The sequence below is a fragment of the Zonotrichia albicollis genome, chromosome 4 (genome assembly GCF_047830755.1).
Source record: "Zonotrichia albicollis isolate bZonAlb1 chromosome 4, bZonAlb1.hap1, whole genome shotgun sequence".
Lineage (NCBI taxonomy): Eukaryota > Metazoa > Chordata > Aves > Passeriformes > Passerellidae > Zonotrichia > Zonotrichia albicollis.
The window spans coordinates 12,627,400-12,639,666 of NC_133822.1; the positions used below are offsets into that span (position 1 = coordinate 12,627,400).

A 12,267-nucleotide genomic window follows, 5' to 3' on the forward strand; every position below is an offset into this window, starting at 1 on the left:
TAACTGAAGAATAAGGTTTGTCTTTCATTTCCTAGAGTTGTGGCTGACTCACACAATTTTGACTGATACTTCAGCATTTCAAAGCTGTATAAACAAAAAAGACAGATCAATCCAAATGAGGGTGCTGAATAAGCAGAGGCAGGTGTGTATTTGTAGCTGGGTATTGTTTCATCTCGCTCTAAAAATAAGTGTGAAAAGGAATGTGTCTGCTCTGGGCTGAGAATGTGAGTCACACCACAGCTGGAAGCATTCATCCTAACAGCTTCTGGCACTGGCACACCTCTTGTTTTCTGTCTGGTTGTTCATTTTTACTATAATTTCCTAATTCCTCATCACTATTTTAACTTTTCATGATACATTTTTAAACTAGAATTTTTAATTCCTTATGTGAGATCAGGGGAGCTTCAGGAGCCAAGGGTGCTCTCAGCAATGGTCCCCTTTCTCCACAACCTGATGGCTCAGGCTGGCCTGCCCAGGAGCTGAAGGAGCTCCTCCTCCTCCACAGCCTGGAGTGCAGACCTGGCCCAAAGCCCTTCCTCTCCCTTCTCTGTCCAGAAGGATGGCAAGAGATGTCCACTCTATGCTGCATTTTGGGCCTTTCCTGACAAAAGGAAAGGGACAGGGACTGGGAAGGTCAGGAGAGGAAAGTGCCTGTAGGTCAGTCCCTGCAGTGGAGCACAAAGAAGAGCACGACACGGGGGCACATTTATAACTGCCCAGTAACTGGGATCACTGGGTGTTGAGCACATCAGTATAGGCACTGTCACTATATCTGAGTCTTGTTATCATTTCAGCATGAGGATTTTCCTGCTTCTTTGCTACCACCCAAGTGCTCTGCCTTTTTTTCATCCTCAAAGGCTTACCTTTTCTCAGGAAGCAAGTTAGGATATCGCTTCACCATCAAACGCTTCATCGATAAAATAGAAATCTTACTACATCCTGACATAGGTGAACTAAAGTTAAGGAAAAAAATAAGCTCTTTCCTCCTCCTTATTTCCTCACTTTCTGCTTCTTGTGACTTTCTGACTTCCTGATCTGGTTTCTGTCATCAGAGCAAGGCTACCCATCAATTTGTCTGACTCTTCCTTGTAGAATCAGGGTGCTGACAGGGTTCACGCAGCTCAGAGGTGGCAAGGGACACTTGGTAATTGTCACTGTGCCACGGCTTCCAAGCTGCTTTGGCAGCCAAGTCAAATAGGTTAGGCCAGACCCTCTCCAGTGCTCAGCTGCACTCAGAAGCAGCTGGAAGCACTGAAGCAATCAGGAACAGCAGCCAGATGGATTCAGCAGAGGGGCTTTTTGTGCACTGCCTGCCTGCACCGAGGCTTTGATTCAGGGCCAGCACAAAGAGCTTCACTTGGGCTTAAACTGACCTCTTGACTGTGCAGGGGTGGCAGGTGAGTATACAGACATTTCTCTGAGTACAAGGAGGAACCTGAGTAACAGAGCAGCTGCACTTAGTCAAATGGAGGGAAATTGTCTTTACTACTGCCCCTTGGTGGATCATAGAATCACCTAGATTGGAAGAGACCTGTGAGATTTAAGGCATAAAGTACAAGAAGAGGGAAGGCATGCAGAGTTACATTCTGCGCTCTACCAACCTGATTGTATGCAACTCTTGATTCAGAATTTGTACCTTTACATTTAATAGGCTTTCATGGCCTTTTTTTTTTTCTTCTATGACTTGGTATAATTGCTTTTTGACTGCATTTATGTAATTGGCAGCATCTGACAGTGAATGCCACTATTCTCTTATGCTGTGTAAAAAAAAAAAACAAACACTTCTTTTCCTTGTTTTAAACCTGCTAATTTCCTTGGGCATCCTCTTGTCCTCAAGTAGTGGGAGCTAGGCATGCATTCATTGATTTTCTAGGCACTTTCCCAGGGTTGTCCTGTTTTTATACATATGTGCCATATCCCCCTTCAGTTGCTCCATTTCCATGCTGAAAACTCAAAATCAATTTAAGCAGTTCCAAGCTTTAATTGCCCTTCTTTAGTTCTCCCATGTAATTTTTGAGAGGCAAGCACCAGAACAGCAGGCAGTATACAAAAGAAAGGATACTATGTGATTTTGTATAGTGCTATATAGGTGTTGTCTGTTTTGTGCTCCATTCATTTTTTTTAAAAAACTCCTAACTGCTGGTATTTCTCATTGCCAATGAGCATGAGATATATGTTTTCTTCTAGAACACTTTCTTTTTTTACTTTTTTCTCTTTTTCTTTTTGTTTTTCTTTTTGTTTTTCTTTTCAATAATTCCTTTTTAAAACTTAACTACAGTTGAAATTGTTTATTTGGTGTTCCTTTTTTACCTACAGGAAAACGAATTTCAGTACCCTATGATTAGTGTTTCAACAATAACCTATTGAACCCTTCCCCTTGCACAGGGAAGATGAAAAAGAGATCAGAGATTTTCAGAATTTAATGGCAACAAAAGTTATTTTTTTCAAACATTTAGTCTTTATATTATGCTTAGATATGACATTCGCCAAGGTTTTGTGAGAGTCTTCTGTCATATCTAATCTCCCAAGTCTTATGTAAGGAATTTCAAGACACTGAGAATCTCTTCTTCATAAAAGAAACAGTTTAAGTTGATTCTAATTTTTCTGTAATGGAGCATTGCTCCTTCATTTAAATGGCTGGATATCTCACTCTATATATTTTTTCCATTGGAGTTTAACTAATTTTTTATTGACACATTGATTGTATCAGTATGTGTATAGTTTCTTATTTTTTTTCCATTGTTTCTGCATATTTTTGAATTAAAAATATAGATCAATAATTAGCTAGCAATAAATGATTTTAAACTCACTTTTAAATCAGTGGTTACTGGATCGTAAAGCACATAAAGTTTTATGTTGTGGGACAGAAGTGGGAAATTATACAGTATTTTCAGTTTGAAATCAAATTAGTTAAATGCACTTTGGCCCCTGATCTTACATGTGCATTTTTTTCTTATATTTTTATATATGTGATATTCATAGATTTTTTTGTGTGTATGAATTTTATCTCTGTCTCTCATTAATGCATACAGTCACTCAAAGTGAAAAAGTGTCTAATATTTTAAAATAACATGAGAGCATCATTCAGTTAAAACACCTCATCTACTATTCAGGGTATTAGCATTACTGCTAATTATTACTGCACTCAATTTTGTATGGCAATGACAAAACTAAGAACAAAGGAAAAAAAGCCAAGGTACTGCACTTGAGTTTCACACTTTGTGTCACACTAGTACAATATCCCTGGGATAGATCTTCTGATATTTATGGAATCAGTGGAAATCAGTGTATATTTGATGAGTTTTGTCAAGCTTAAGGCCTCTGAAGCACTGATTGAAACTGGTAAAATGGCTTAGGCCAGGGAGATTTTTAAATTGAGGAATCCATTTTTCAAAGTATGGGATATTACAGACACACAGTCTCGCCAATATAGGCAACGTGATCTTAGAGCAGTACAAAAGTAAACTTCCAACTGAGCTCTGTTGGTTTTCAGATGTTCTCAAAACAGCCTGGACTGTCAGAGCATAGAAATTTGACTGCAAACAGATCTGGTCTTGACATTTTCTGGAGGCACAGTCTCTGTGAGTGGATCAATGTAGATTTCCTTTTTGCCCCTTGGACCCCAAATGCTGCTCCCCTGCTTTGACGCCAGCAGCCAGAGAGCTCCCACTGTCACCCCCACAGAGCCCTGCTGGGTTAAACCTGCTGCCATCTCACAAAATCCTAGGAAAATCTGCAGTGAGTCAAAGTTTCATTCAAACATGCCTGAGTCCAGAGTCACTATGAGTGTCATTTAACACAGTACATTTTTACTGTGTGTTACAATTACAGAAACATCTGTTGTTAGTATTGTTTTGCTAAACTGCTGTGAAAAATTTATTGAGTATTCAGTAGTTTCAAGGCTGTTCAATTACTTACCTGTATTGAGTTGGTCATGTGGCTGAACATAGGGAGTCTTTGGAAACACAGCTGCCAATAATAATTTTTACTTTGCCTGCAAAATGTATTTTATGATACTTTATTGTGCATGTATAACATATATATTTTAATGCATTTATTCTTGTCATGCTTATATGTGGTTACAATAATATTGTCATGTTGTCATAATATTGTCACACTATTTACGTTTCTTTCTACAAAGTACATGCTTTTTAAAATATTATTAATTATGTTACTGATCTATTTTAACCATATTTTTAATGAAAAATTTGTGGTACCAGCAAGACACTAATTTTGAGATCAGATGTGCTAAAAATGCAAGCATACAAGTATTAATAGATAAGATGGGGCTGTGGTCCATCTAATCTAATAATCCTTCTGACAGAAAGCAGGTGACTCAGAGGAAGTTGCCAGAAATTTCAGGAGACACAAACAGAGGGTAATCTGTCAGCCCCTCAAGTCTTCTCAGAATTCCTTAGTACTTGGAGATAATGTTAAGCCCTAAAGCATAAGGTTTCAATCTTATTTTCAAAGGTTTCTTTGAAAATATATTAGCATTGGCTATTACAAAGTTTGAAATCGTGAACAGCAAAGATTTCACAAATATGAAAAACAAGATAGTGAAAGTGTTACTGAAAACTGCAAATCTCTGATTCATTGGATGATTATTTAGTTTCTAAGCAGGTAAGATAATTTGAGGGAGTGAAAATGACATAACATAAAAATAATCAATATTCTCATCAAAATTTTGATCATTAAGAAACTCTTGTTTTGTGGCATAAATGTTGCAAAACTAATTTATCCTAACTAATGGTTTGAAATAAGAGAGTGGCTCTGGTTGTCAGGTATTTGGATGAGAGGAATGTAAACTTAACCTGTTAAACTTTCAGAAATACATTTTGTTGGGCAGGAATGTAAACTTCACCTGTTGTAGTTTCAGAAATTGTTAATAAGATATGTGCTTGTGAGCATGATTGGATCACTTATGTTACCTCAAAGAAAATTAATTACCATTTCAGGAAAGGTAAACATTGGATTTTGCAGAAAACATTTTGAAGTATTCTTTATTTAAGCTGATGAGCCAGGTCCCACCTCACACATCCATTAAAGTAAGACAAAAGAAGCAGCAGCAGCCTGCGTATTTCTGCAATCTCATGTGTTATTCCTTTCCTCTCTTTGCAGACAACTATTACGGCACTCCGAAGCCTCCAGCAGAACCGGCCCCGCTGCTGTTAAATGTGACAGACCAGATCCTCCCAGGTGCCACTCCAGGGGCTGAAGGCAAACGAAAAAGGAACAAATCTGTGAGCAATATGGAGAAGACAGGCATTGAACCACCAGAGGAAGAGGAGGAAGAAAGACCTGTGGTCAATGGCAATGACGTGACAGTAACACCAGGTCTGTTCTTCCTTCTTAATTTGCAGTCAGTTTCTGTTATTCAGAGTCCTCAGTTACCTCCTTCTGCAGTGAGAATATGCATGTTCAGGTAAGGATGTTCTTGCAAGGGGGGAAAGCAGGAATCCTGAATATTAGGATTTCTCTGAAGCCTAAAAATAATTACTTAACCTCTATTTTGGGGAGTCATCTCACTTACCTCAGCTACTGTAAAGATTTCTGTCTCTGAACTAGTCTCTTTCAACCCTCTTCATAGACCAAAGAGAAAAATGCCTTCTTTCTGAGCATGGATTGTGACCTGGTTTAGATTTCTGTGTTAGGAAATCATTCACAAGTGCCTGCTCCTCTCTGTTGACTATAGAGGGAATCTAGAGAACTGCAATTTGTTCAGATAAATAGTCTCTGTGTTTTGGGTCTTGTTGTTCTCAAATGGTGACACTCACAAGATTGTTCAGCACCTTATGAAATGAAATTTTGTAAATTATCATGAAGACTTAGCAATATAGTGCAAGACTAAAGTCACCATATTAACAAAGGTGTGGCACTGCCATTAAAACCTACCCGGCAATACCATCTGGAGGACACTTTTCAGGAATGTTTCAGAGCCTGCATAAAGCTGATAAGAGTTTCAGATGTCAAAGACCTCTGAAAGACAATTGTTGATTTACTTCTTGGATCACAGTGCTTCAGGAAAAAAAAAAGGGGTTCTGGGTACTGACTGGTATCTTGAGTGAAAGCACTCCAGCCTGTTCTGAAGCAGGTAATCAATTTCCCCCTCCACCTCACACAAAGGCAATATTTTACAGAACTTAATAATTCTTATCCTGGAATAGAATTTAAGAAATTGTTTTGTTGTCATTCATGAAGAAAATGGAAGAATTCAGATTTTTATGAGAAATATTGCTGTGAATCCTTTCTGGCAAACTTAGAGACTCAGACTGTTGAAGTCGAAGTCTAGTGACAATGACACAGATGAGAAGACAAAATGAAATATTGCAAGTTCTATAAATATATAGGTTACTGTGGAACAAAAAATCTATTGCCTAATCTTCTATGCTCTGTAGAAGGATTTTCGTATTGCAAAGTCTATATATACCCTTTTAATTCCCGCTTCACTACAAAGTATACTGAATTTGATTTGTTTCCATCCAGGATGATTTTGCCACATGCTTTTCATTAGCTGTTGCCTAACATTACATATAAAGGAAAATTCCTGTGCATAACCCATCCCCATCTACCAGGGGTGTCCAGCAGCAGTGGGGTGAGAGTGGGTCTGGTTCTTCCCCTTGGCTCTCCAGAGGGCTGCAGTGTTGCTTCCTTGCCACTGCCACCACATGCTGCACAAGCCTTGCTCATCCCTGCCAAACAAGATTGCATCTGTTGGCATCTCCCTGACACTGAGTGCCCTTCCTACACAGCTAAGCAGGAAAGGATGGAGCTCCTAACATCAGCACTGCTGCTGTTGCCAGGATACTTCCACTGTGAAAGAGGCAAAGGCAGGATTTGGTCTCTGATGTGTACTGTAGGAATCGTTAGAAAGATCATTCTTTGTAGTTATTCAAAATGTGCCACATAGGAGACCATTGCTGAGCAGCAGTTTCCAGGACAATATGTTTCAGCTCCAAGTGGATCAAGAGGCAATATTTACCTGCGTTCTTCCTTGAATTCTACACCTATAATGTGCTTCTCCCAGGCAAATTCTGTGTGAACAATGACTAGGCAGCCCAGAAGAAGCAGGCGCTGGCATGTGCTGTGTAACAGAATGAAATACACGAGCACGGGTGTAGGACAGCCCACCCCCTCTTCCCCCTCCTCTCCCTGCCAGAGTAAATCCTATTGGTGTGGCCAGCAGAACAAGCGGTGCCTGTGTTGGCTCTCATGGTTTATAAGCAGTGTTTTGTTGTTCAGTTACACTGATTGAGGACTTTGGGGATTGTAGCAAAGCAGCTCTGCACATACACGCTGTGCTGCCTTTGTTGGGCAGTGTGGCTCCCACAGACCCTGCTACCCGCAGTCATTTTCTCTGTGAGCTGACAGAGGCTTAGTCACCTCTAAAATGTCAGTGCATTTCCAGTTTGTGTCTTTAAACAATCAGGAAAACCAGAATATTTTAATTAATTTATTTATTTTAAAACTCCTGGTGGAGAGAGCATTTTAGCTTTTATAAAGAATCAGCAAAGGTAGGACATTTGTTATTGCCAATTCTTTTAGGAAGAGTGTTCTATTTTAAATACTTCACTTCCAGGAGGAGGCTTTTATTAATTATAAGGCTCCTGGGACATCTGAAACATTGATTCATTTTTTATAGATGCTCAGCAATTTAATGGCTTATTAACTGCATATCCAAGCCTGTCAACTCAAGTACCTCTCTAACACATAGGACCATGAGGTTGAAATATTAACAGATCTAAGATGATTCTGAAGAAAAGAAACCCATCCTTGTCAGACCAGTTAAGTTATATCTGTGCTTACAGAGATTTTTGTGCTTTTGGTCTGAATTTTCAGGCAGCTTTTCAGTGTCGGCATAATCTGTGCAAGTGTTGAGCTTTAGCAATTTTTCATTAATGCCTTCCATATTCCATGCTTCATGTCCATCAGATTTCCCTGAGACAGTTGTGTATGGACAAAGTGACCATAATTGTCTGCCCAATATGTTTATTCTTTCTGATTTGTGCCACCTGTCCTCAGCCCTAAAGCGACCAGGAATCCTTCTCAGTGCTTTGGCTTTTGGCCCTTTTAGGATGGAGTACTCTTCACCCTGGATCAAGTTCTCTCAGGACAAAATAGCATAATTTGGGAGATGAGATTTATCTCATCCAGCTTTAGTAAATTATATGCCTAAATGTCTTACTTTTTTGTTTGAGCTATTTGTCTCTGCTCTGTAGATATAAAATTAGAAGAAAAAAGAAATGTCACAATGTAAGAGATCATAGCTGTTTTAGATACACATTTTAGGGGATCACCTCTACAGTTTAGAGTTATTAATTCAGCCTACAGATACAAAAGAGCTTAAATGGCTAAAATTAAATTCAGAACTTTACTATTTGCCAAGAAACATATGGGAGACATAATCTATAGATTAACTGTTAGGATGGGCAAGTCTAGACTTAGTATTGGGTTTCTTACACTTAGTGCAATTGAGCACACTACTGGGTGCGAGATATTGCACCTGAGAAGACTTTCCTGACAGACACTGTGTTGAAATTAATGATTTCTGCAAAACTAATGCTTTGACCAAATAGGTAAAAAGAGTCTTGATCCAATAGTAACCAGAAACTTTTCAGACATTCAGCAGTTTTTACTGCTGTCACTGTTAATGTCTGCAACGGATTGAGTCGGTCTCCTTTACAACCAGCATCAGTATTTTTGACACTGTGTTGGTCATGTCACATTTGCTTTCCACTGCTGACTGATGAAGTTTATCATCCAAACTCCAGAAGAATCACTTTCACATTGAAAGCATGCTTATGTATGTGCATTATTCTGACAGTGCTTGAGCAATGATAAGTTGCACCCAGAGAATGAAGTTCTGTCAGGCTCAAATTAATTGAGGCATAAGATATGACATAAAGTTTCAAAATTATCATTCCAGGCCTTAGGAATGAACAAAAGACCAGAGTCCCAATGCCATCAATCACCATGCAAGTTGCACTAGACCCAGGCAACATGTTGCGTTTATTGTTTTATTATTACACAGCAAAGACAGCCAGAGGCATGAAAACAACATACAAAGCTTCCAAAACCACACACATTTAAAATACAAAATTTAAAAACACACAAAAGTTGGTATCCATTGATTTTTCTAGGTTCTATAAGCTCAATTTATTGCAACAAAGTCACATCCTGTGACCCACAGAATACCCTGTGCTCTCCATGACTCCTGCTTTCCTTGCCCAGGTCAGCTCCTGGCTCTCACGGTGTCAGGAGTCAGGGGAAGCAATGCCTCCATACAAAAGCACCGAGACTGAATACGGCTCCAGCTCTATAGAAAAGGGAGAAACTCCAAGGCTGCAAAGCTACATCTTTATAAGAAGACACATTCAAATATATTGGCAAACATGAGTTAAACTACTCAATTAAAACTACTCACTCCTCAGTTCAACAGTTATTTCAAAAGGATGGACTCTTTCCTGTACATAATTTAAAAACTTAGCAATTTGATACAATAAGGTTATAAAGATATGAAATATTTTTATTCAGAACTGCTAAAACCTCCTCATAAATTGCCATATTTTTATTGTCTGATATTACTTGGTTCATATTAGTTGGTTCTTTTGAATGAAGACACTAAGTTTTTGAACTTCTCTGCATGGATAATCTGCGGCATTAAAATAAAGGAATAAAGTGGCAAGGTCCTCTTGCATGTTTAGATGGCAAGTTTCAAAAATTAAACTGTAAATAATAGAAACAATTTTCACTCTTTTTTTTTTTTTGTCATCATTATGGCTGGGATTTGTTAATATAGTAATTGAAAATCACGAATTTGACCCCTTGAGACCTGTTGAAAATAAGATCTTGAGGAAGAACACATATTAAAGATATGGTAAAATCCCAGGGCACAGCAGTGTCACCACATCTGTGCCCTTCAGACACATTGGCTGATCAACAGTCATCGTGTGTGATTCATCTCTGCCCCAAATGAATTCATTCTGCTGTGCTCATATCTCCCATGTAACCTTTGTCTTATATTCAGTTTAGTCTTCATGTTTTCCTTCCTTTGGTAGAGATGTGGTCAAGGCTGCAGCCAGCCTCAGAAATACAACTCACAGATCTGTTAATAATGCCTGAAGTAGATGAGGACTTTTGCTTTGCAAAGAACAAAACACCCCAAAAATTATTCAGCAATTATTACATTGTCCTGTTCTCAGGGGAAGTGGGGACCATACATCATCTCTGCTTCGCAGGAAGCTTTTACATATTTGAAAATGCTACAGACAGATAGATTCATGTTTCCAAACAGCGTAAAATGATTGTAATTCTACGTAGTTCAAACATGAGTTAAGATTTACCAACATGAGCTGTGTGTGGATATAGAGCTGTAGATCATTACCCTTTCCAAGGCTGAATCTGGGTTTTTTTCATGCTGTTCTGAAGGGTTAATGTGTCAGGGTCAAGAGTATTTTTTAAGATCACAAAAGCTGTATATACCATCTATGTCCAAGAAGCAGCACCTTTTACTATGTCATGTAAAGAAAAAAAGATTAGTTTGACACAATTTCTTCCTGAAAAGTCTTGACAAATATTTATGACCTCTGAAGAGTTTACATGTCAGTGGTTTGATTCTTACTCCCCATCCTAGGAATTAAAAAGAGAAAGATGTGCACCTACAGTTTCATGGGTCTTCCTCCTCCTTCTATTTTTTTTTTTTACAAAAAGACAAAATGGCCTAATTGAGCAAATCATTTCAGACGAAACTTAGGTACTCAGAAATTAAGAATATAAAACTGTCTAAAAACCCAAATCATATATACTTTTCTGAAACCAGGGTTCTGTTTGTCCTTTCCAAGCTGCTTTTCCCCATGAAGTCTGGAAGGTGTTGGCATTACTTTCCATGAGTCTGCTTATGTGGTACTCTCTGTACCCTGGGTTCCATTTCATCCAGCTCTGCCAGCTGAGAACATTTAGGTAATCTGCATTTCACCTGACCTGTTCTCTGCCCACTCCACCTTCTTTTGCCCTATTGCTGATATTAATTATGTTAGTCATTTAATCACAAGTGATTTTTTTTTTCTTTTTGCAAAAAGAGCACTAATTAATGGGGTTTTTATGCGTCATAAACTATTAGCTCTCCTTCCCTCCCACATAGCAGAAGGAATCTGCTTTTGGTACGATTATTATTATTATTGAACTTACAGAAAGTTTTCTTGTTAGCCCTAATGTCCTGACCATATCCCACTTTCTAGACTGACTGTTCTGTTTTGCTGTTATTTTTCTGTGCTCATCCTTAACAATTTAATCTAGTTTTCACCTAGAATTCTGTGAATTCTAGGTACAATTGTACAATTCTGCCTCAAGTAGCAGCTCATTGCAAATTCATGACTTAATTAAAATTATCTTTGATTATACTTACTATTTTTCTTTTCCATTAAAAATTGTTACTTGTATTCTTAGTATTGCTTATTCAATCTTTAGTAGTTCTCCTAAACCTTTTCTCTCTTACCACTGCTTGCCATAGCAGCACATTTATTGATTCTGTGGGTTAATTAAAATCTACACCTTTATAAACAGTTTTTGTTAATTTTTTTTTGCTCTTCTTTCTTGCTGTTGTAAGCATCACTAATTAGAACATTTCACCTAAGCTGTCTTCCACTTTCCTACATGTTTCATGTGGTATCAGCATACTTCCTTGCTCTGCGTGCACTGTTAGATCATTTAATAAATTTTCATCTTTGTGAACTTTCCTGTACACTACAGTGTTGATATGTAGAAGCATTTGGTATTGGCTCTGGAAAGCTAAGCCTCCTCCTACAGGTCATATCAACAATGAAATCACAACCACTTTCTATATGGTTAATATATTGCTATGACCTCTTGGATATCATTGGTTTATTTGATACATAAAGAATGGACACATAAAGAAATTAGTGCATATGCACTTTTAAGTGAAAAGGATCTGTAGTCTGTAGTAAAACAGTGGGGTAGTTTTTTTATGTGTATATATATGTGTTTACGAGTATAGTTTGAGAGGTTAAGACATGAGACAGTAGAGCTGCTGGATATGAAGCTGCCTTTTGCTCAGAGCTTACTGCTGGTCTGGAAGGACTCCTGGGACAGAATGAGCCAGAACTCTTTATTGAACTTGTTTCAGTTTGGTTTTATTCCTTTATTTTCTTTTATTGCGTTCCAAATAAAATGCATCATCAGAGGAACCTTTGTGTAAACCAAACAGAATTGTTCTCTTTATTTCAAGGCTGGCAGTTCACGGAGACTTGC

The 12,267-nt window shown here is 38.2% G+C and overlaps 1 protein-coding gene across 18 annotated transcripts in view; it reads left to right on the plus strand.

The window, feature by feature from the left end:
- MAGI2 (membrane associated guanylate kinase, WW and PDZ domain containing 2) overlaps positions 1-12,267 on the plus strand; it is a 702,271-nt gene that overhangs the window by 452,654 nt on the left and 237,350 nt on the right. For all 18 annotated transcript variants that reach the window (XM_074538810.1, XM_074538811.1, XM_074538808.1 and 15 more), the window contains one exon: positions 5,122-5,337. In XM_074538810.1, the coding sequence (XP_074394911.1) occupies positions 5,122-5,337 (216 nt within the window). The remainder of the gene's footprint in view (positions 1-5,121; positions 5,338-12,267) is intronic.